The sequence below is a fragment of the Pezoporus wallicus genome, unplaced genomic scaffold (assembly GCF_028554395.1).
Source record: "Pezoporus wallicus isolate ANWC-B61680 ecotype Strahan unplaced genomic scaffold, APGP_CSIRO_Pwel_v1 contig_8108, whole genome shotgun sequence".
Classification (NCBI taxonomy): Eukaryota; Metazoa; Chordata; class Aves; order Psittaciformes; family Psittacidae; genus Pezoporus; species Pezoporus wallicus.
The window spans coordinates 3,036,421-3,061,624 of NW_026638088.1; the positions used below are offsets into that span (position 1 = coordinate 3,036,421).

Here is a 25,204-nt window from a genome sequence, read left to right on the forward strand (position 1 = left end):
CTTTGAAAGTAGGTACTGGGTGCTTCAGGGATAAAACCCCCCAGTAAACTCCCCACCTATTGCATAATTTGCAGGTGTAAATGGAACTAAACTCTGCAATTTCTCCCTCTGCACAGCCCAGCTTCTGCTGCAAATAATTGAGAGAATAAAAATGGATTGAATAATTATATATGTATATAAAGCACACAGAAAATAAATCATAAACCCATTCCTGGTAGTATAGTTTAACTAGGAGCCAGTCTGTCCTTTTCCTTCACATGCAAAAAGCAAACCCATCCTCATTTAAGGCTTCTCTGTGTGCTGTCACATTCCAGACTGCTGCTGGCATTGGCAGTGTTATGGTGAGTGTGTGAATCAGCTGTTCTGGGAACTTCCACCTGTGTCAACTCTGAATGCTGTAACTGAAGTGTCTACAAGCTGAGTGCGTTTGTTCTGCTTTTCCAGCTTTACTTGTTGGCTGCAGTTACATTTTCCACAAGGTTATAACCATGGCAGCTCAGGGAGAACACAAAAGGTGCTCTGGAGTAGTAGTTGTGATGGTGTTGGGGGTGAGTAGAGGTTAGTGGTGGGCCTACACTGTAACAGTTCACTATAAAGCAATGTGACTTAAGTATTTCCACAAGTATGTAGAGCTTCTGTGAGGGTGTGACCCTCGTGGTGGCACACAAGAGCTCTGCCCACAGCGTGGCCTTTCCTTGGAGGAGCGTAGGCTGAGGGGCAGAGATGTGTATCAGGATGTGTAAATGGGGATCTTTGTCTCCAGAGGCTGTGAAAGCCAAAGCCCGCAGTGTTCCCTCCACGTGTGATGGGGTGAGGGACCACCAGCCCTTGAGGCGGTCTGGAGGACATCTCCTTCGACCCAGGCAACATCTGAAACGGCAAATTAAGATGGAAGGAAGCAGAAGGGCTTCAGGTTCTCATGGGCTTGGTCTCGTGTTCAACACAAGGTGATGGTGAGATCCTTCCCCCCATATAAAAACATTAGTTTTGAGTGTATCTCTTTTCTTTGTCCTTGAGATGGCTTCAAGGGGTGATAAAGTGCGAGTCATACGATCCACCTTGTGTGGAACTGGAAATGGTTCTTAACAGCCCCAGCTGTTTCTGAAAGGCAGCAGCCTGGTACAGCAAAGGGGTCAAAGGAACAGTAACTGCTCAACTAGCACAGGCATGTAATGAGGAGCATTTGCAGCAGAATCTCAGTATAGAGCTTTCTGCTTCCCTAAAACATTATTAAACACCAAATTTCATGTTATTTAGTAACTGCCATGGTGTGAGGCACCACTGACTCATATTAGCCATCACCTTTATTGTTCTTTTATTGTATGCATGTTGTCTTTTGTTCTTCCAAGACTAGACAGAAGGGATTGATTTAGATGAGTGTGTGGTTGGTTTCCAGATGCTTTTTAGATCAAAAGTATTCCTAGCTACAAGGGTTACACTCAGGTTATATAAACTAGATATATATAAGCTAGAGCTGGTTTGGGCTCACCTTCTACTATCCCTAAAGCCATCAGCTGGGGCATCTTGTGAGTACAACCACTACCAAACAGCGCAGGAGGGTAACAGCAGAAGGGAGTAACTGCCACAATTCCCTTCCAACAGTTACTAACAGCTTTTCCACTTGGATTGCACAGGTATTATGTAAACATTTTAAAGGCTGGAGCAGATGATCCTTGAGGTCCCTTCCACCCTGGTGTTCTATGATTTTTATTAACTAAAACTGCCCAAAGCTAGAGTGTGGATGTGTTCAACCACACTATAGCACAGCATTTTGGTCCTTGGTATTTTAGTTGTAAAAATCAGCTCTTTGCAGCAGTAGAAAGGGTTATTCATATTTACATTGAACTATCTGGAAGAATAGCAAAAAATGGAATATAAAATAAAGAAAAATCATCCTACTCTTCCAATATGAGACAGGCTGCACCTAACACAGTGATCTGAGGTGCAGGGGCTGCAATAGGCTGGAGGGGTGGTTTTGAGGATAGTGGTTTGTAACAACTCTTCCCATACCTCACTGAATTCCAAAACCAAGGTAAAATCTTGACAAAAAAAATGAATGGTATTAGAGCCACGTGTTTGAACACTGGGGGCTTGAAAGTGACACCTTTCTATTGTGTATCTTGAGTTGATGTTCTCCACTATGAGGGAGAGGCACTGGCACAGGGTGCCCAAAGAAGCTGTGGCTGCCCCATCCCTGGCAGTGTTCAAGGCCAGGTTGGACACAGGGGTTTGGAGCAAGCTGCTCTAGTGGAAGGTGTCCCTGCCTGTGGCAGGGGTTGGAACTGGGTGAGCTTTAAGGTCCCTTCCAACACAAACCAATCTACGCTGTCAGAGGAGACAGGACCGTGGATGACATCTGTAACTGTGGCAGCCATAGAAAATGAAGTTGTTTGCCAACAACTTCAGTGTGCTCAGCACTTGGAATAATTTCTTGCACACTAGAGCTTTCTTCTAGTTTTGATCCAAATCCTCATTAGCAGAAGCCATACATTTCCAGACAGGCTGTTGCAAAACTGGATGCATTTATTTCAGTCACAGTTAACCGGCTTTTGTGGGGCTGGTGGCGTGATGACAGGAGCAGGGCAGGAAGCAGTCATTTCCCACAGAAGGCCTGGGATGCAAAGGTCATCTCTGACCAGAGTTTCTTCTTGCCTGGTTCTTGTAGGGAGGGTTAGAGTTGGGGGATTGGTTTATTTGCTGTAAAACCATGGCAGCATAGATCTCTATTTGCCATAAGAACATACATTTTCCATGCAGCAGCCAAGCTAAATGAGCATTTTGCACTCCTGCTTGCATAAACCAACCAGGATGTATTATTTACATTGGGATCATCTGGTTGTGCACATTGTTCAGTTTAAATAGATGCCAGAAATTGTATCTAGATGTGCACCTGCCCATCACAGGGAGCAATCCCAAACTGGTATTTGCTGGGGAGATTGGTTTACACTCATTTCTTCTCTCCTTTTAAGTACAGCCACACAGATGTAGAACTTTGGGTTGCTGTGGAATGCATTTTTCACATAATGCCTGTGTGGAGAGGAGGAATGACTAAAATAAATAGCAATTAGGCAGCAGCAGCATCATTCATGTGATCTGCTCAGCATTACATGGCTGTCCTGCGGCCAGAACTGCGTAAGAAAGGACAGACAGAGGCACAGACAGCCTAAGGCAAAGCAGAGCAACAGATGGTCACTGCAGCCACATTTCAGATGTTGTAAGGAACCGCTGTCAGTTTATCTGTAGAAGAAGTTGAGAAGTAATTGCTGAAAGATCATTTAACTGCCACAACTGAATTCTTGTAAATAATAAGAAAACAAAGGGCTTTATAGTGATGGCTCCACTTACAAAAGGGGTAGAGAGAACCAGGAAGAGTAAATGTGTCTCTTTTTTGACCATAGGGCCCAGAATCAATATTCACTGACTAAACACTAGTCTTGGACATAAACTTGTAGTGGGGATGAGTGCTTTCTGATCTAACTTTGACTTGAAACCTCGTAGTTGTCAGCATGAGTTTACTTCAGGCTAATAAGCCAGGGTAAGGCTTAAAGTGATTATTGTACCATAGAAAGGTCACTCTGTGGTCTCTGGGACTCTGAAATTCTGCTGAATGGAAAATGAGCTGCTAAACAGGCCACTAGTGCTGCTTGCCTGCAGGGCTTCCCACCCCTCCGTTATTCTGGTGTGGGAGCTGGTTTGGAAGGAGTAAAGAGGAGAAAGCATCTCTGGCATAAGCAGCTGGGAAGTGTAAGGGTGGCATTAGCTTGGGGACAAGCAGGGGTTTAAAGCTTTTTTGCTACTAGGTTACTTGTGATTATAAGATAAAAGGGCTAAAGCCTTCATTGAGAAGCAAAATGCATGTGTCTGAGCTCAGCCCTGCACTCACTCAGTTACATAGCTTGTAGATGCACTGTCTCATATTCCTCAATTACAGGAATTGGAATACATTAACTTTCCAGAGGAAAGATGTTCTCACACCACATGGGCAATTGATATAATCTGCAGATAATCTTTAACATCCCTTCCAACCCAGACCATTCTATGACTATTATATTCTCACCTCTCAAGACTTCTTTGTCTGATGAGACTTTATGAAACAGATTGGACAGCAGTGACCCCAACATGCCTGAGTTGCATGAGCAGAGATGGATGGAATAAGGGTGGAAAATGCTCCTGAGGAAGTGGGGGGCTGGAAGTGGCAACCAGGTCATCACCATGGCATTTAAGAAGGGATAATCTCAAGTACACAAATTTTCTTGCTTTTGTTACATGTGTTACAGCTGAATTGCCATTCTTGAAAAGAGCCATGCAGTTAGAAACTGACAGTCTTGACAAGGTGAAATGATACTGGATGGTTTAGCATAGGACAGAGTTTCTACAGATTGAGTACCTCATTTTGCTTAACAAACCAGAAACAGGAAATACCACATGCAGAATAACAACTGTTTTCCCCCCAAGCTATTCCAGTCCTCACTGCAGGCCTATACACTGGGGCACCCTGCAAGTGTTGTAAAATGAAATACCTCAGCCCTTGCGATAACCTGACCTGTACGTGGTGGCTGGAGAAGGCACAGAGTGGATTGAGGAACTACTCACCTCAGTCAAGGAGAGACTTCAGGAATGCGGAGCTACCAGTGGTCTGAACGCATCCTATGGAGAAGAAAAATCAGTTTTGGTAAATCATGGAATGGTTTGGGTCAGAAGGGACCTTAAAGCTCATCCAGTTCCAACCCCTGCCACGGGCAGGGACACCTTCCACTAGAGCAGCTTGCTCCAAGCCCCTGTATCCAACCTGGCCTTGAACACTGCCAGGGATGGGGCAGCCACAGCTTCTCTGGGCACCCTGTGCCAGTGCCTCAACACCCTCTTCTTCCTGAAGTCTGATCTAAATCTATCCTCCGTCAGTTTAACACCATCCCCCCTTGTCCTATCACTACAGGCCCTTGCAAAAAGTTCCTTAGAAACAGAACAAAAATATAAAAACTAAACATAATAATGGTGTTATTATACAAGTTGTGAAAATCCCCCCACAAATAAAGGTAACAAAGTTACTGCAGTGTTCAACAGAACCCCTTTTACTTCATACAGTTATGGTGTCTCGGCAGTAATTTAGGAGGTTGTCTTAACAGGCTACGTGACCACCAATGATGACAAAGCAGTACAGAACATGTTACGAGTATTAGGAGCTGCTCCTTCTTTTTTGCTATTAATAATGAAAGAATAAGTCTGTAAGGATATGAGCAGATTCAGTCAAGTACTATGTGAGGAACAACCATCTCCTGTGTCCTGAGAGAGGACAGCAAAACAAGAGGGAACAGCACCTGAGTCCTGTGCTCAATGAGGGCAGGGCCAGGGTGAAGGGCTGAGCAGATGGCTGGAAGAAGTAGAGGAAAAGTGTGCAAGGGCAGAAAGGAATTCAGGGAATGAGAACACAGGGAAAGGCTCTGGGAGCAGGTGCGCCTGAGAGCCAAGATTTCCCCCCCACGGATTACTGCAGCAGAGGATCAGCTCTGGTCCCTGTACCCTGAGTGCCTGCTGATGGGTCATGCTGCACTTGGATTCCACCAGCACCAAAGGGTGAAGAGAGAATTCAGAATTACTGGTTTTATATTAAACATACCAAGACCAACAAACAGATATTTACAGTGGTTTATAGCTAAAAAGATGACTACTGTGAGGAAAGGGGCCGCATGTAAACTCAGATGGAGAGAAGCATCAAAGCCATAGGGTCGGTGGGAAGGCTCTCCTCATCTAGCAGGCAGTGACTCCTTAGGTGTCACATACAGCATGTGGCACAGACCTGCCTGTGGATCTGACATGAGCTGGAGCTGACCAAGCCAGAAATCCTGTCCTATCCTGAGTCTGAAGTTACTCCAGATAAAGGCATCCCATTCAACTTAGCCTCAAGCACAGCTCCTCAGCATCACACCTAATAAACACCATTTGTTTACACACATACCGCTACTGCTTACAATAGGAAACTGTCCAGTAACACAAAAAGATTTAATTACAAGATGGTACAAATCCTGAATGCAAGTCCCTAATTGAATCTTTACAAACCTGATTTGCACTGATTGCACCATTCAGGCTATGCTGTACTTACAGAACCCGTGACCATGCCAAGATCTGCATCTCACTCCAAGAAACCCTCTTAAAAAATGTAAGCTGCCCAGATTCGTATCAAACACCATTAACATGTCCCTCTTTCCACACATATACCACGACAACACCTTGTGACCAAAGCCTTAGTTATATAATATTTATACAGATGTCATTGAGATTTAGCTATTCAAGGAATCAGATAGATATTATGATTTATTACTCACGTGCTCCAATAACTTACAGTGCTTGTTGTAGCAGTTTCAGGGTTTTATATATATATTTCTGGGGGGTGTGTGAACCTAGTGAGTTGCTCTTAACCCCAACAGAACAGACATCCCCTAGCAACAACCCTTCTCTCTCTTAGTATTTTATATAGGTGACATAGTTTAGTGGTGGCCTTGGCAGTGCTGGGGAATGGTTGGACTTGATCTTCAAGGTCTTTTCCAACCTAGTTGATTCTATGATTCTATGTAGAACTCCTAAGGAAGTTAAACTACATAGAATATTAGAATGGTTTGTGTTGGAAAGGGCCTTAAGATCATCCCGTTCCAACACCAGAAAAACCCAAAGAGAACATTATCAAAACTTTAGTATGAAACCCTCTTGTGCCCAGGGCATTTAGGAAGGGCAGGGTCTGTAGAGGTGACCAGAAGGACATTGGCTCAAGCACTAAGTGGATGCTGGCCCAGTTCATGCTCCTTCATCAGCTCAAGCACTTTGGGGGTGCGAATGGCAAGGCAGGAACCTCAGCCCTGCCCCTTGGCATGGTGTCTCCTGTCCCTGGCCCACAAAAGCATTAGAATCATAGAATCATAGAATAGTTTGGGTTGGAAAGGACCTTAAGATCACCCAGTTCCAACCCCCCTGCCACAGGCAGGGACACCTCACACTAAACCAGGTCACCCAAGGCTCTGTCCAACCTGGCCTTAGAAGGGCAGAATCTTCCCAAGTTTCTTTCCCTTGCTATTCCCAGCGCCGTTCTTCCCCAAGTTTGACTGCTCTAAAACATTTACAGATCTGAAAAGCAGAGAGGAAAAAAATGTCCACCTGTCAGGTGATATAAAACCAATCTTCTCCTAAATGTGCCAGAATAATTTTTCTCCACCTCAACCACACTTAAAACCTTCAGTCTATTCATTACTGTCGTTTTATAGTATTTTTATTTAATAAAACCTATTAAGACTACCATACAAATCTCTTTACTTATGCTTTTATCTTTTAACTGATCAATTTTTATATTGCTGACATCCCTTCTTCACCATTTGCTCATTTAAAAATTCATAGTATATGAGCTATGTCTCGGGAGAAAACGTCTATAAAATTTGTTACAGCTGGCAAATGTGTATGAGTCAGGGGGAGCACATGACTAAATGCTTCACAGCAAATAAAATTTGTTTCTGTAGTAAGCAGAACTGTTTAAATGTTATTTATTTTTATGTTTCAAAGAAAATATATTGTGAAGTGCTGCATTGATTTAATACGCACCAATGTCTGTGTACACGCTGTACGAGGGGAATTTATGAAACCTTTGCACAACTCCTTTAATTGAATTTTCCAAATCTCTCACCACACACAAATAATCAATATCTTCTGCAGAGAAAACCAGTCAGAATTATTACAGTCTTTCTTTTCCATTTTGTTGTCATCAGCACATACGGAGCACCTGGATATTTGTAATGTCTGGGTAGCGAGTTATTTACACCTCTTAAACATATAATTGCTACTAAGTGAGCCCAAACTAATGTTTCTTTTCTATTTTAAATAATTATATTCATGGGAGAAAGCAGTATTTATTCTCATGGAGGAGCTGCTACATGGAGCTGTTGAAAGAACTACAGTCCCTTTTAATTTTTCATTAAGCTTAATACTCACACTCTAAATCCACTAGAATTAAAAATTAACAGTTATTGTGTCCATAAAAAGGTACGTAGGAAAAGAGAGAATAAACACAAGTGTGGAATTCATGAATAAATGGGGCTGACACCCAAATACAAAATGCAGGTTGACAGTTCTCTATGTACATATGTCTGAGGCCTATAGTCGTATCTCTCATGTGCATTTCTGTATCTGCCACAGAAGTTAATAGCTTAATATTTCATCTACATAGCAGAGGATGTTAAATCATTGGAGAGGTTTGTAATTTGCCCCCTTCCCTCCATCCAAAGAGCTCATCATGCCAATGACCTCAGGGCCAGGTACTTCTCCAATCTCAGGTTGTATTTTAAAATACAAGCTGTGGGTACGATCTGACAGACCCACATCTGTTTGTTTGAGGTCAGACAGAAACCTGTCCACCAGCTCCTTCACCTCTTGGTAAATGAGGTTACTCACTTGTCCTAGGAAAACCACCAGCATTGCAAATTCTGGGCACCAGAACGTGCTTTTGTTACCTCTTCTAGACTGTAAAGGACTTTGCATGGTTACAAACTAGACCTGCTTGCACAGAATGAGAGATGTACGGTCAGATTTAGCCTGAGCAACGACAGCTTTTAGCCCACACAATACGAATTAGAACATGACACCACAACACACTCCTCCTCTGGGTGCTCTTGGGGCAATCTCACAGTTAGTTTTGATTGCAAATGCAGGAGGGCAGAGCGGTTTCCCTGGGTCTCTGCACGGGGACATTCAAAGGTGCACCACGTCCATGCGTGCACACACACACTCGGCAGACTCTTAATTCAGTTTTGATGAATGCAGTCCCATTTACAAGTGTTCACACTGAGGTATAACTTAAAAATGTAACTGTCATTAATTTTTTTCCCATGTCTAATGGCAGAAAAGCCTTATGAGCAGAAATACAGACACATCTTCCACCCAAGAGAGCCAGAACTAGGCCAGATTCCCCCCAGCATCACATAAACCAAGTTATGATTTCTTGAAGCAGTCTTACTGATGGCATAAGGCACTTTCTGCCTCACTTCAACAGCCTCTCTGGTGAGGCCAAGGGGGCAGCTCATATCTTGGTGGGATGCAGGACTCAAGCGAAAGAGTACTGATGACCCCATCTCTCTTCCAAACACGGTGCAGGGACATTAACTCCGAGCAGATGTTTCTGATGTGGGACAAAACATCAAGCCTGACCTTTAGCATTAAGAATTGAAGTAAACCTATAATTTGAAAACACAAACTCTAAATCTCCATCTAATAATAATGTATTTGGGAAAAAAGAAGTCCTTCAGCATCATCTTTGTTGCTTTTAGAGATGATGTACACCACAAAGAAAGCTGCTAGAGAGACCTTGTCAAATTTTGCTGGAAAGAAGCCTAGGATTTAACTGAAAGGACCTTGGTAGAAGGAAGGAACTGTTGTGTCAGCATTAGCAGCTTTTCCCAAACAGATTAAAAACGTGGAAGAACTGAACCTCAGATGAACCTCTATCACAAATGCCTGGAAGTGGGGCTTGCATAAACAAGAGCATGAGGTTCATCCGTAGTCAGCTCAGGTACTGGTTCTTAAGAAAGGGGCCTACAGATCTGTTTGGTAAAGAGGCCTTTCCCAAACCCTAGGTCTGACTTCAGTATCCACCTCATCACTTCCCTAAAAAGTGAGTATTTGCCATAAGCAAAGACAGTCCCGATACTTGTTCTATTTGCTCTCAAGGAATGGAAACTCTGGAAAGAAACTCAGTTTCTGAATAAATTTACCTGTGAATTCATTCAGTTCACTTAATATATTTCTGCTTAGCCAGTTCACAAGACCAGAAAGGGCAGAATAACATTTCTTCCCTGCAAGGAAATACAAAGTTGGGCTGAGAAACAGCCAGAAAACTCCACAAATATGCTCCTGAAAATGTACATCTGAGGTCTAATGTATTTCCCTTTTCCACAGAAGATCCCAAAGGAGGGTAAGGAAAGATGGGTGGGAGACAGACACCTGAGTATATGTAAAGGTCAGCAAATCTATTCTACTTGGTATGAGAATGATGTAGAAATATGTTGTAAACTTGATTTACCCTCACTCACAGCAAGCCACCAGCAGTCCAGGCCCAAGCTATTCAGTTGCTTGTACACAAGCATCCAATGCAAAGTCCAAACTCAAACTGACAGGAATAGGGATAAATAGTGGGATATTGCAATAAAATTCTTACTATTTTATCTGTTTTGAGAAGGAACTCTGCTTATTAAGGAGAAGTCCATATTTTACAGTGTTTCTGAAATGGGAGTTAATGTTTTGCCATATATATACAGTTTGGACTGGTGAGTGGGAACTCAGTATTACTTAGTCCCTGATCTCTCCAGTTTGGCTTTTATTAAGAATTTCAAGTGGCATTCAATAGAAAACCATCAAGTTAACCCTGATCTAGTGTCTTGGAAAGCCACCACTATTGCTGCAAAGAGTGCAAGCTTCAGTCACTCATATTAAAAACAATATGAAAGTTAGAAATGTTTAGAACTAACCTTAATAGGGGTGATCGGATCTGCCCCTGGGCTTGGCAGGATGAACAACATGAAAAGAAAGTTTTTACTATTTCATTACAAGACATAGCCTGAAAGTAGTTTTCCTTGACACTGCAACTATTTGATCTCCTGTAACACTCTCTTGTTGTTCTTTACTTGGACAGCAGAGAGAGGCATGAACATGATTAATGTCAGTGTTTCTGGTAAGCAAAGCATTAGTATGACTTTTAAGAACCAGCTTTCCTGTTTAGAATGTTATTTTGACTCCTTGAGATTCTGAACCCATTAAATTTTCCTTTAAAATATGCATATCACAACCTACACATTTCTTCTCAAGAGGCACAAAGCATGGTTTGGACTGTGACATACCAACCAGATTTCATCTCTTGGCAGTCGCTTTGCAGTTTGCTTACATTCTATTCAAAAACATTTTGTTTACTGTAAATGCTAGTCATGGACAGACAAAGATGCCATTTGTTATGCTGGCCACACAAAATGATATATTGAGTTCTATATAATGGTGCCCATTGAGCAAGGAATGTTTTGTATTAAGTTGTTTTAAGTAGAGGTTGTTTTATGTAAAGTAAATAAATTTCATGCCTCACCATGTGATGATAATGTGACATTCCATCTGTATCAAGCCACTGAACAGTCATAAGTTTTAAGTCTTGGGCATAACTAATTAAAAATAATTATGGAAAACCACATCCAAAACTAAAAGGCAAAGTAAAACATCTCCAAGTGCTCTTCTTGTACTACACGCTTCTTTGCCTCAACTGCTATTGCATTTGCAAGACTGCAAAAGCAAATTTATGCTTTACTAAAGCAAAATTGACATAGAAACTTAATCAAAATTGGTCAACTTAAACTCGTAATTCTATTTTCCAGCTCAGTTTCACAAAATATCTCATTTCTCATCCAACAAGACTGGAAGCATGTTTAGTGCTGGGAGCAAAGATAGAACTATAAATGTATACCCTGGCGGCCATTCAAAAGCACTGCACAAAGCAAGCAACGACTGTTCACATCTGCATTGGCTCACAGCATCCACCATTATAACTTTTTGGTAATCTGGAGCTGAGGATACTTCATTTTGATCAGTTTTCTTTCCCTTAAGAGAATTCTCCAGAGCAGAATGAATTTAGACACATGGAAGAGCAGATACAACCAAAATCGAAGGGGCTGCCTGTGACATAGAATCAAAGAATCATAGAATAGTTAGGGTTGGAAAGGACCTGAAGATCATGCAGTTCCAATCTCCCTGCCATGGGCAGGGACACCTCACACTAAACCACATCACCCAAGGCTCTGTCCAGCCTGGCCTTGAACACTGCCAGGGATGGAGCATTCACAGCTTCCCCGGGCAACCCATTCCAGTGCCTCACCACCCTCACAGGAAAGAACTTCCTCCTTAGATCCAATCTGAACTTCCCCTGTTTAACTTGGAACCCGTTACCCCTTGTCCTGTCACTACAGTCCCTAATGAAGAGTCCCTCCCCAGCATCCCTATAGGCCCCCTTCAGATACTGGAAGGCTGCTATGAGGTCTCCACACAGCTTCTCTTCTCCAGGCTGAACAGCCCCAGCTTCCTCAGCCTGTCTTCATACAGGAGGTGCTCCAGTCCCTGATCATCCTCGTGGCCTCCTTCCAACAGCTCCATGTCCTTTTTATGTTGAGGACCCCAGAACTGCACACAATGCTCCAGGTGAGGTCTCACAAGAGCAGAGCAGAGGGGCAGGATCACCTCCTTGGACCTGCTGGTCACACTCCTTTGGATGCAGCCCAGGATACAGTTGGTTTCTGGGCTGCAAGCGCACACTGAAGCCAGCTCATGTTCAGTTTCTCAGCAACCAGTACCCCCAAGTCTTCTCCGCAGGGCTGCTCTGAATCTCTTCTCTGCCCAACCTGTAGCTGTACCTGGGATTGCCCTGACCCAGGTGTAGGACCTTGCACTTGGCATGGTTAAACTTCAGAAGGTTGGCATCAGCCCACCTCACAAGCGTGTCAAGGTCCCTCTGGATGGCATCCCTTCCCTCCAGTGTATCAACTGAACCACTGCTGTCGTCAGCAAAACAGTGCTGTTGCTTGGGGCAGCTGACAAATAGAGCAGCAGAGATGCCATCAATTATTTTAATTCTGGTTTTGCTCTATGTGAAGACACGTGAAGATAACAGAAATATCAGAGTATCAGTGGTGACTGTTGATTTTACTGGGAAACATAAATCCCCCTGCCACATTTCCTGCTAGACAAGGCACTATAGTGACTACATGAGCCATACTCTATGAAATGCCACCAACTTCAAGTGTTTTCACAGCACTAGTTATGAAGAAACCAAACAGTTAGGATTTCACAGTCCCCTGAAGCGTGCTAAATACCTCACAATACATATAAGGTGAAAAAGTTTCTGCTGCAAAGGCTGTTTGCTACCTGGTTTGTACACTAAAAATGCAAGGGGAGGGAGGAGAATGAGGAATAACAAGGATAACTGTTATATATGAAAGATATGTAAGCTCTCTAGGACCTGACTGCACACATTTCTAGACCATGCCTCAAGTGTAACACCATTAATGATTTCTTCTCCTTGCACAGTTTCATAGAGAAGTACCCAATCCAAAGAAAATAGCAGAAAAGATGAAATTTACATTTGAGTAATTCCAAAGTTTTCAGAGGAAACACATTTGATGATCATCATTTTCACATATGAAAGGTTACCCAACTACAAGTGGAAAGAACTAATCACCTAACAGGAATCACCAAAACCTGTTACATAGGAGTTATTCAGTTTCTTACTTTGGGCGAGAAGTTTTCCATGGTCTCTTTTCAGCAGCTGCAGTTCTTCTGCTTGACTCACTAGTGAAGAAAGAAATCTGCAATCAGTAAACGTTGCCCCAGAGATTTCAAAGAAAATATCTATGCTGCCTTTTTCACATTTTCAAAGCTCACAAGAAATCTGGAGAGCAGCTTTGGACAAGGGCCTGTAGGGACAGGGCAAGGGGAATGGCTTTAATCTGCCAGAGGGGAGACTGAGCTGAGCTCTTAGGCAGAAGCTCTTCCCTGTGAGGGTGCTGAGGCGCTGGCACAGGGTGCCCAGAGAAGCTGTGGCTGCCCCATTCCTGGCAGTGTTCAAGGCCAGGGTGGACGGGGCTTGGAGCAAGCTGCTCTAGTGGAAGGTGTCCCTGCTCTTGGCAGGGGTTGGAACTGGGTGAGCTTTAAGGTCCCTTCCAACACAAACTATTCTGGGATTCTGATTTGGATTTTCCTTCAGGTGATGATCAAAAAAAACACCCCAGTGTAATTGTACTCAAAAAATTAACAAAACCATTTCAAAATCAACATCATTTTGAGGAGTTGTGCTTTGTTTGTTCCCATTTCTGTCTTCTAGCACTGACACGGTGCATTGTTCCTAATTCAGAGGTGGGAAGAAAGGATGATTCTTTCCCATTTGGAAGGCAACAAGAAGCTAACAGCAAGTGTCAACAACAGGCCTGGCAGTTCATTTGGGAAGTCACTGCCCTATCCCTGGTGTAGGGTAGTAATGTAAACACAGACTATATTCAGAAAACTTCATTTTGTATAAGAAAGCATCTGGATAAGCGCATTACAGTGGCAACAGTACAGTGTATAGACATGCAAAATGCAAACGGAATGAGCATGGGAATAGGAGTCAGGAAAGAAATGGTAATTTAAACAACAGTAGTTGCTGGAATTGTGTGGTGCATAAATTCCACTGTTGGGGTCCATTCAGCTAATGAATTGGAAGGGTTACAGGGCTCTTTGCTAAGAGAAATTCTCTAGCACTGGGGCCTTTATGGTCCACCTCTTTCCAGCTGCAAACAAAGTAGCAGTCGCAATCACTCCAGGTTTTGATTTCCTATAGCTAGCTCAGTGTTTTTACACTCTGCAGGCAACAAAGCAACCAGAGAGGTTGTAGAATAATGTAAACCAACAAAACATCCTGTTTACTGCAGGTTAAGAAGCTGTTTCATCATCTCTGCATGCTTGTCCAAAGCCTGGACACAGGGAATACATGTATGGTTACGTTATTCATACTCCCTGTTCACCTGGAAACTAGATAATCAGAGGTGGGTATGAAAAGTCTACAAGAACAGTATTACATACACAGACTTTTGAGAAGTAGTGGTAGGTGAATGCAGTCTTAGAGACACACCTGTCCCACAAACATGTATTGGGAACAGATAAAGGTGCTGCTATTGTGAAAACAAATGAACAACCTGTGCTGAGGCATAAATTGCCCAGAGAAGCTGTGGCTGCCCCATCCCTGGCAGTGTTCAAGGCCAGGTTGGACACAGGGGCTTGGAGCAAGCTGCTCTAGTGGAAGGGGTCCCTGCCCATGGCAGGGGGTGGAACTGGATGAGCTTTAAGGTCCTTTCCAACTCAAACCATTCTAGGATTCTATGATAAATACTGGAGCATCTTGGGTGTCTACGGCTACATTTCACCACTTTTAAAGGAATTACCTGGTAAGGGAGATCTTTAATTTTTCTCCCTGAAGGCCAATACCTATTTTTCCTGCAACTATCCACAGTGCAAGGTTTTGCCATCGGAGTACTTCCCTATCACATATTTCCCATGTAGCTGCAGAGGCAGCTGGGAAGAGAAGCATGAATGCACTTTTTGCTGCTGAGGATTACATGTTCCAAGAATCTCTGACTTGGAGTGAGGATAAAGAGTTTCCTAAACGTGGACACATATAAATGAAAATCTTTGCTTTCTCTGGGTTTCTTTGGAAAAGTAACACAGATGTGCCATCTGTAAAGTGCCTTCATCCCAACACAATAAGCATCTGGTATGTCCATCATTTAAAGACACATGAATAACAATTTTTAAAGCCTGGAAACCTATATTCAGCATAATCCTCCTAACAGGAAAACAAACAAAACAACTTCCTTGCAGAACAAGCAGAAAGGCAATGCAATCAAAGTGCAAACGTTTAGCCTAATCACGAGCTAACTACCCACTAAGTATCTAACTATTTACATTAGAAAAGGTGTTGCTCTTGCAAGTTTTCCCTCCCCACCTGTGACTGGGAGGTAGAAAAGTGGAATGCTGGGGTAGCCTTTCTTTTACATCCCTGGTTGTATGCACAAGGAGGTGCTTTTGTCCCAACGAAAAGACTAAGGGCAGAGGCTTGGGGTATAACACTCCATTATAACACAGAGTGGGGTATGACTCTAGCAGAGATCACAGATAAACTGTTATAAAGGGGATAAACGTTATTGAACATCCTCCTTACTTAGCTCTTCGGTTTTCCGCACTTCCTCCCTCAAGTTGCCAGACGAGACTGAGACACCAACATTTTCAAGCTCTCTACTGCCCTCTAAAGCCTGGAAAGAAAGAACCAAAGGCATTGTTACATCTCAATCCCAAAGTGTCTCTTTATAGAGGTCTACAGTCTATTAAAAACATCGGAAAGAAGGAACTTTTGAATTGTTTTCATAAGCTCTAAGTGATGCTCGAGGCTCCAACTCACAGCGAGCTAAGGGGACTTAAATTTTCAGGAACAAACCCCGCTTCTGAAAATGGCATTCAGGTGCCTTGGAAAGTGTTGCTTAAAAATCTCCTGTTATTTACGCTTCATCTGTAAGTCTTCAGCTGTCTAAACAGATTAGCACTTGATCCCCAGAAAAGCAATCTTGGCACATGGACAAGCTATAATATGTCAGTAAAATGGAAATCTACAGGCATTTAAGATACTTGAACACACTCCTCAGCACTGTGGCAGACCCAAGAACATACAACTATGTTTTCATGAGAAATAGAAGGGTTTTTTTTTTAATAGTTTTCCAAATAAACTTTTAAATTCAAATATTTTAAATTAGAACCAAGCTTTTTTTTTGTAAGTAAAACACTCTCAGGCCATGTATGCAAGCAAAATAAATCAATACAGTTCTTTGAATACACCGAATAATTTCACAGATAACAATATACAGCAACGAACCGTGTCCTAAATTTATTCAGGAAACAAAATGTGAATAAAGCAGGAAAGTGATTTGCATTTTAGCATGCATTAAATAGAGTACTCCATGATGATGCATTAGTGGTAAATTAAATAGTACAATCACTTCAACACAAAGGGGTATTTAATCTTCATGAACAAAAATCTATGCAGTAATAAGTCATATTTCTGACTTCAAGTTAGAAATAACAGTTGATAACTGCTTCATATGCTTTTATTCATGGACAAAATGAGCAGTGATAAAAATGGTGCATTTGGAAAAGTACTTCTACTAGTTTAAAAACATAATCTACTAAATTCTGGGTGGGTTTTTTTTTTGCACTTTCTGGATTTCCAAGTCAAACTTCCCAGCTTTAAAGTATTGTGTTTGATTCCTTAGTCATTAAAACTCAAATGTTGCCCATAGGATTTTCATTTTTATTTCAAATCCTATATTAAAAGTAGATTCAAGAAGTAAATCAGTGTAAAGCAGACCTGGAGGCTTGTCAGATTTCCTCTTATTTTCAGGATTCTGTCCAGGGAACTTTTCACTTTGCACTGCAACTCCATGAACCTGCATCAAAAGGTAAAAATCAAACCATTTCCACTAGTCACATCCCCACTTGCTGCTGAAAATCAGTGTTTACAATGTTGCCTTGAGTTTCTTCACATTGTAATGAGGATGGATATAGATAAGCTGTGAACAGATGGGCTATACAACCTGACTGTGTCATAGAACACCAAATATAACTTGCCTTTGGGTAGGATTTATACACAGACTGCCAAATACATATATAATTTTAAGGACAGGAGCTCAGGTTCAGCAGTATTAGAGGATTTTCTGAGGATTGTGCCGGAAGACAATGGTAAAAAAGGAATTGAACTCATTTGTTCCTAAGAACAGGAATTCAGTGAAGAGGATGTGCTCCCCAAAGCCATGGTTAATGCCATACAACACTGCTTGTAGCTGTATGAAACACAGGAAGTTAAAACTGAGCCCAACAGAGACAACATTCCCCATTTCCTGGGGTAATGGTTGGACTTGACGGTCTTAAAGGTCTTTTCCAACCTAGTTGATTCTACGACTCTAACACTGCATGATGTAATTTGTTCAGCTTTTTCCTACTGCCTCCGCTTCTAAGCTACAAATATTTTACTACCAGTATAAAGATGGTCAGTTTTCAGAGTTTAATGGGCTTTGCAATAAAAATTAAAGTGATATACAATCAGATTAGATCTATATGGCAGACTTTAACATACGATTAAGGATTTGCACTGAATATGTATTGAAGTCATTCCTACAATGAATGTTTAGGCTTATTTTCTCTTTCAACCATTTAAATATGTAAAGCAAATGGAGATAACAGAGAAATAATCTATTATTTACTGCTTTCTCCTACAGAAGAATCACCCTTATAAGAAACCTCAAATTTAGAAATAGAACTACAGTATGATATATATATGAGTATAGTATGAGAAAAACTTCTCACTGCTGCATCTCAACATGGAAACAGAATGCTATGCACAAAAGAAGATGCTAATGTCGGTGCATTGTACAGTATATTTTCCACCTGTACACTTAAAGTGTATGGAAGTTCACATAAATATTACTGTGTTTATAAATGTGTTTTACTGACATGTCCTTCTGTAACTCTTGCAGTTTCTAAAACCATACTGAATTACTGAATGCACACATTTACATGTCAATGAAGACTATGATTACTCAAATTGTTCTGCAATTCAAGGTTACTATCACTAAGAAATGAGTCTGGATGTGTTGACCAAGGGATTTACTGAATCACAAAACCCCCCAGTTAATCAGTTTACAGCTTTCCACTGTTATAACTGTAAGATTTTAGTTTTTACTATCTAACATGCCATCCAGGACAATCACGTTACACAGAATGATAAAAGAAATAACTTATAATGTAGGAGAGAGGAGATGTGGTATAGCCATGTCAATGCTGAGCTGGAACTAGACTGCCTGGGATAGATGTCAAAGATATATGTCAAGATGCCACCAGAGGACAAGTTGAAGCATCAAATAAAAAAGCAGGACAACACAACAGGATAAGAAGATCTCAAGAACAAAAATGTAGATTATTGGAGAATGAGAATGAAGAACTTTTAAACCAATTTTCCTAAGAAAAGATCACAAAGGTCTGGTGAATGCAATTCCAGTTGAGTAAAAAGGATGGAAATGGATGGGGGACTATCTGGGATAATACTGTATTAGCAGCAAGAAGTATGATTGTGCTCACTGAGGGAAGAAACTTGCAGATTTTTAGCTGGTCTAAAGCTTAAACTCAAAGTAGCTTTACTGAGCATTTACAACTTGCGTATTAAGAAACTTCATAACTTGCAGGATTTCTGAATGGCAAAGATGAAAGACATCCCTGATACAAATCAACTTACAGAGAGTCAGTTTTCCACTTCTCCCCCAACACAAAACAAATATTTCCTTTATCTAGCTCTTATGGATGGATGCGTTTGTTTTGGTTGAAATGCATAAAACATTTAGACTGACACTTCCCTGGTGATGCAGAAAAGTTCAGTTTTCAGCTGAGATTTGGAAATGCTAAAAACAATTACATATGTTTTGCATAACAGAAAAGATCAAGCAATGCTAACAATACTCTTACTTCTAATAACACAGTTTATTGCTTCTCCCTCCTCATATCTAGCACGTTTAGGAAAACAGTTTACTGGACACTTCACCTGAAACACTTTTTTAAGTGCTTTACTAACTGTGGACTGTCCAAAACCCATTAATGTCAAGAAACTTATAGCTTAAAATAAGATTGTGGAAGAAAAGACAAGAATTTTAAAAGATTCTGCAAAGCAAACATGAAGTTTCACCATGAGTATCTGTGGCTAGTTTTTAATCAAAGTGTCCTGCATTCCTGGTCCTTTAACTTTGACAGTTAATGCTTCCAAAAATAAGGTGAAGGAATGTACACTTCCAGAAGTCTGAAAAGACAAAACGTATCTTCCTTTCAGTAGCTGACTTATGACACCTCATTGCATAGTACTGTGAGTGTGGCTCCTGTAATTGGCAGTGTCATATGCCCCACACTTCAGTGAAAGGCAGAACTGGCTGGACAGCTGTATTGCAAACCCTGTGCCTATAACTGCAAGGCTGCCATTCAGTGCCTTCCAATAGCCAATCCTGTGGAATTAAAAGTATTTAAAATAATTGCTATTAATTTAATTCTGTATGAAATATTACTCTTTCATAAGTAAAAATCACAGTATTGCACACTTACACATCCTTCTCTGTTTGAGGCTGCCCTCTTCTGGGTAATCTGCTTGCTGAACCATTCTGCTCCCTTCTATTTCCTAAGGGGTTCACAAGGAAGAAAAAAAAGAAGATGAAAATAAGATATTGAGTATTTAAAGCATTTTAAAAAAGTGTTAGTATGAACCTTGAGTGCTGTACGATCTTTTAGGAAGAGGAGAAGAACCAAAACTCACTCACAAAGCAGGACAGATTCCCTTGTAATGAAACACACTAAGTTCACTATATTTACTCTTTCATAATTTGACCCCTCGTCAGTTCACAGGACATTTATATTTGTGAGAATCTTGGGATTATAGTAATAGTTACTGGAATTTAGGATAATTGTGACAGATAGTTACATGTTCTGCTCAGAAGCTTTTTACCCTATTAACTGCCTAAGTACAGCTTATTAGCACAGAGCATTATCATGAAAATACTGTCCTGACTGAGCAATGAAACCTGTTTTCCTTCAATAAAAAGTGCCTGGCCCCCAACTCCATCTTGTAAACAACTACAAAGAGATGCTGCAAATTATTTCCAGAGGCTCTGACATGCTACACTGACAATATAATATTCTAGCTTGTCCTCTGATGGGGTATGATAAATCATATGCCAGTTGCCATTATTCTGCGTGGCAAGTCATGTTTCTACATTTCAGTGCACTGATATTTTGAGCAGTTGCAGGTTTCTGGGAGGAAACAGGAATGTATTACCCCAAAAGTCCTTTCCCATGGATTTGATAAAACTTCCTAGGCTCACATGTGGTGTCGGTAAATGGCTAAACTGCCTGGTTTCTACTGAAACTAGTGAGACTGTAACTATTCATGGTATTGTGCTCCACACAAACTATATGGTCACCTTCCAGTGCTTCAAGTGTTTTATCTGTTGAGGCTCCAGCAATACAGAGGTCACATCTGAAGAGAAGGAATGATCTCTGTTTCACTGCAGCTGAAGTTGAAGATACCATATAATGTGGAGTGTTTGTAACTGCCACCTTAAGAATTTCCCCCCTTAACAGTATCTGTCACTTACTCTGTCTTTCATTTTCTACTACAATGTAAAAGCTCCTGGGTTTGGACACAGTTTTGCTCTCCTATGCAATGGATTTCTTTTGAATCTGATAGTCATTAAACACAAAACAGTGAGGTGTATGCATAAATAGGAAGGAGGAGAGGCATAACCATACATTCATTCTTTTTTTTTCTGGTAACAGCTTTCCCTTAATAAGGAGAACAATGAGATAACTAGTGCATTTGACAATTAGTGACTTAGAATCATGGAATCCCAGACTGGTTTGCATTGAAGGGACCTTAAAGCTCATCCAGCTCTAGCCCCCTGTCACGGGCAGGGACACCTTCCACTACAGCAGGTTTAAGCCCTGTCCAACCTTGAACACTGCCAGGGATGGGGCAGCCACGGCTTCTCTGGGCACCCTGTGCCAGCGCCTCAGCACCCTCACAGGGAAGAGCTTCTGTCTAAGAGCTCATCTCAATCTCCCTGGACTTGTAGCCATTCAGACTCTGCTCATCTCTCCAACACCCAAGAAAGACCTCCTTTTCTTGTGCCAAAGAGGTTCACAAGGTGTTTAAAATGAGTACTTACCTACTGTCTCTCCAACAGATACATACACATCTTAAAAATGTTTCATATTCAACAGCTGTTATTATAAGGTGAAATTCACCTTTAAGGGAAAGATTTGGAGAAACATCCAACAGGTCTTTACTGTGGCCTTAATACTGATCCTAGAGCAGACCCTCTGCAATTCTCACTTCACTGTAATACATCTCCTTTCTGACATCAGACTTGAAAAGAGAGGCCACACTATGCATTAAACACTGATTTCTTCTTGCTAGATCTAAATTATTACATACAAGTATCAGCACTAAAGGATAAATTAACTTCTAATTTTAATATTTAGTAAAACATTTACAAAGACCTCAGAACGACAAGCTGCTATGAAACTTTAAGCTGTTCCACTACAGTAGCTAAAGGTTAAGACCCCAAAAGATTTCATTTTAACTCTAAGTACTCATAGAACTTGCACTTAAATCAGTCATCAGTTATCAAACAGATACTACTTTCAGACAAATGCTATGGAATAGTGGAACACTGGTTTGATTTGATTAAAAATAGATTGTTTTAAAATAAATCTTAAAAATATATCAACCAATAATGATGAGAAACCAATGACGATTCAATATTCTCTTATTTTAGAATTTTACGTCCTAAATGGGTTGTGAGATTTTGGGTAGTTGGGCAATATATGAATTATCAGGCAGCCCTACAGGACATACATAGGACAACATCATAAAACCCCACTATCTTATAATTGGGTTGGTTCATGTCTTCTCCTAACATAAATGTTACTTTTGAACAATCTTGGCATTCTGTAGGTATTTAGTCTTTTTTAAGGCACTCCTCCACACTGGTATTCAAAAGAAAGCCATATTCATTAGATGAGTAATTCCCATCTGTCTGTCCTCTCAGTGAGATAGATTCATGCTACTTTTTGTACTTCACACAATGCAAAATACATTTTCATAGCTAATGGCATTAATTTGCAATGATTTTCATTCTGTTGTTTCTTACATATTAATAATGGAAAAATAGGATATAGATTACACTCAAGGCCTCACAGATGATATGTGTAATCTATGACACTTAAAAGTGTCTTTTCAGAAGGAGGAAAGAAATTGTGGGTTTACAAGGCCAGCCTGAAACCTGTGATACAAGAGGAAGTCTCATGTACCATCACCTTGTAGCTATATGAACACAAGGAAAAAAAGATGTCTGGTACTACATTACTGAATAATTATCCATCTAAATGTCAGCTATGAGCATGTGCTCAGACTTTTTATAGGCAAAAAGAATGCTCCCCTATGTCCATACCTAATATCACTATGGAAATCCAGTACAGGTTCACCTTTCACATTGACATCCTAATATACAGGTATTTTAGTATAAGACATTTTTCCTTCTTTTTTTTTTCACCTCAGAGATAAGGCATTTAATGTAAATGCAGAGATGCTGAAGAAGTTTTACTACTTGTAGTAGATTTAAATGTTTGTGTATTATCATATGTTGTGTCACCAAAAAGGCATCGACTAAAACAAAAGGAAAAGAGGTTGTTAAAGCAGGGAATTACAAACATGGAGGGATATTCAAGAGAACATCTCTAAAGAGCCACAGCATTTTTAATTTTGTATCTGACTGCTATCACGATATACAATTTTAAAAGCCTTTTTCAAAGTGTTTAAGTGCAGGTGGATTTCCAGCCAGGTTAAGGTATAGTTTCATATTCTGCAGACATCCATAACATGGAAATCTGTATTTATACGTTAAAAAAACATGGGTTTTCTTCAGAACTGCTTTTGTGATGTGCCAACGCTAAGAGCAAGCTTACTGCTGCCAGTGCCTCACACTGGAGTCAGTGGGGACATAGATTGTTCCAATCTGATTCTTCCCTCAGGATACAGGTGATGTTGATTCAGCCAGAAGCAGCAGCTAGGTGTGACATGCAGTCACTTTGCCTGATTCTGAATACTTATTGCTCCATTCTGGGTGAGAACACAGGATGCCACATCATGACAAAACAATTAATTGGAGCATGGTATGAGCTGACCTTTCCAGGACATGACAGATGCCACGACAGGCACTGATTGCACTAAGAACAGCCATCTCTCTGATGTGATGGAGAACACCTACTGACAACCTTTCTCATGGAAAGGTTTTGTTGTATAGGATGAAGAGATTCATATTTACCAAGAGGAAGGGAAAAAAAAGACATAGGCTCTTCATTCCATCCAGGAAGCACCATCAAATCCTGAGACTGCTAAAGGAGTTAATACATACAAACACAGTATTTCCTTCTTACTGATGAAAGCAGACACCACTGCCTTAGAAATCTGTCCTGGGAATACTTTGAAAATACCTTTCTCTCTATAGAAAGGTACGGTAGATAAATTTACACATCAAAGACATAAGTTCCCAAGAAACTAAGTCAGAATGCTGCTCACCAGAAGAGTTACTTTTCACAGTTAGAAGAAAGTTGGAAAACAGTGGGGTTAGACTGCTACCTAACTTGGTTTAAGCTCCAAGGAGAAAATTCAACACATAACTAGGGATATCTGTGGAAATACACAGTGCTTTAAGCAACTTTGTTGAAGAGGAAAATAACCCTAAAGAGAAACTGCTTATGGTCTTTTAAGAATACGGGGGTCAATAGTTTGAAGGGCTGATTAAATGTCACTAAAGATTTCTGGATCTAAAATAAGTGGGAATGTGGAGATACCCAAAATAAACATCTTTTTAGGAATCAAGGAGCCATTAGTTTTGGGAAGAGAAATTGTTCACAAGACAGGGTGGGCACTGTGGCAAAGGCGCTTTCTGGCAGACAGAGACTTTCTTCCATCCCAACCCAGGAATAAACCAAGCCTTTCATTGCACATGTCAACATAGCTCTCAGAAGGCCACAAAATTAAACACACACCAACCATATATATGTTAAAATTTGTAAAGGCAAAGATGTTCCTTTCAATACAAGGGAGTTGGAACTAGATGTTCTTAAGGTCCTTTCCAACCCTAACTATTCTATGATTGATTCTATGTACCAGGTTTGCATAAGTAATTGAGACATGCCATCACTCACTGAAAGAATAGGTAGAAATTAGGGTAATTGTTCCTCCAAAGGCTTCTTGGAATGTCAATGGTCGACAGAGTCATTTTTGTATTAGGTCCAGGTGCCCAAATCAAAAACAGCACTGGTGGAGGAGAAGAGCTACTCTGGGAAGAACTGGAATCAGCAGAGAACTTAGTAGGAGAGTTGTGAACATTCTGACTGGCAGCAAGTGCTCAACTGTGTTAAAGCTGTTTGACAGACAGGTAATAAGGACATAAAGCCAGGTCATAATGAAGACTGACAGCACATTAAAGACTTAGGATATAGCTGCTTCTGTTTAGTTTCCTAGAATGACTATGACTTAGGAAAAGTAAAAACCAAAACCAACCCTCTGCACTATAACTATGCAGAGCTATACTGCCACCAAAACACCCCATGCTTCCATGCTTCCTCAAGTACTCTGCTAATTTAATAAGGAAAAGGGAGGTAATCCTCACAAATTGTACTATTTTCAGCTTGAAGGCTTCCAGTAATTTCCATTTTTTGGCCAGCCACCTCTGACAAAAATTTCCTGATCACATTCCTTTAAAAAATAAAACTCCCTTTTTTTCCTGGAGGAAAACCCCACTTTTTCAGCTCCATCGTAAGAGCATATGGTGTGATAACCAGCGCAAAAATCTGCAGACTTCTAGATAAATTTCAAACAGTGGTTATTCTATCCTGCTCAGAATATTTCTGCTCATCATAATTCACAAATGTTAGTGAGGCCTCAATTACTGCACATAAATTCCAAAATATATGGGGCATAAAAAGCTCTTTAACCCAACAAAAAGGCATAACAAGAAGTGAT

At 40.9% G+C, this 25,204-nt stretch overlaps 1 protein-coding gene across 1 annotated transcript in view; it reads right to left on the reverse strand.

Moving 5' to 3' along the window:
* Positions 1-7,509: 7,509 nt before the first annotated feature.
* Positions 7,510-25,204, reverse strand: part of ITGB3BP (integrin subunit beta 3 binding protein) — a 29,154-nt gene continuing 11,459 nt past the window's right edge. The window contains exons 5-10 of the mRNA XM_057409235.1: positions 19,723-19,795; positions 16,952-17,030; positions 15,755-15,845; positions 13,291-13,350; positions 9,747-9,827; positions 7,510-9,154 (exon numbers count right to left, since the gene is read on the reverse strand). Of these exons, the coding sequence (XP_057265218.1) occupies positions 9,135-9,154; positions 9,747-9,827; positions 13,291-13,350; positions 15,755-15,845; positions 16,952-17,030; positions 19,723-19,795 (404 nt within the window). The 3' untranslated portion in view covers positions 7,510-9,134. The remainder of the gene's footprint in view (positions 9,155-9,746; positions 9,828-13,290; positions 13,351-15,754; positions 15,846-16,951; positions 17,031-19,722; positions 19,796-25,204) is intronic.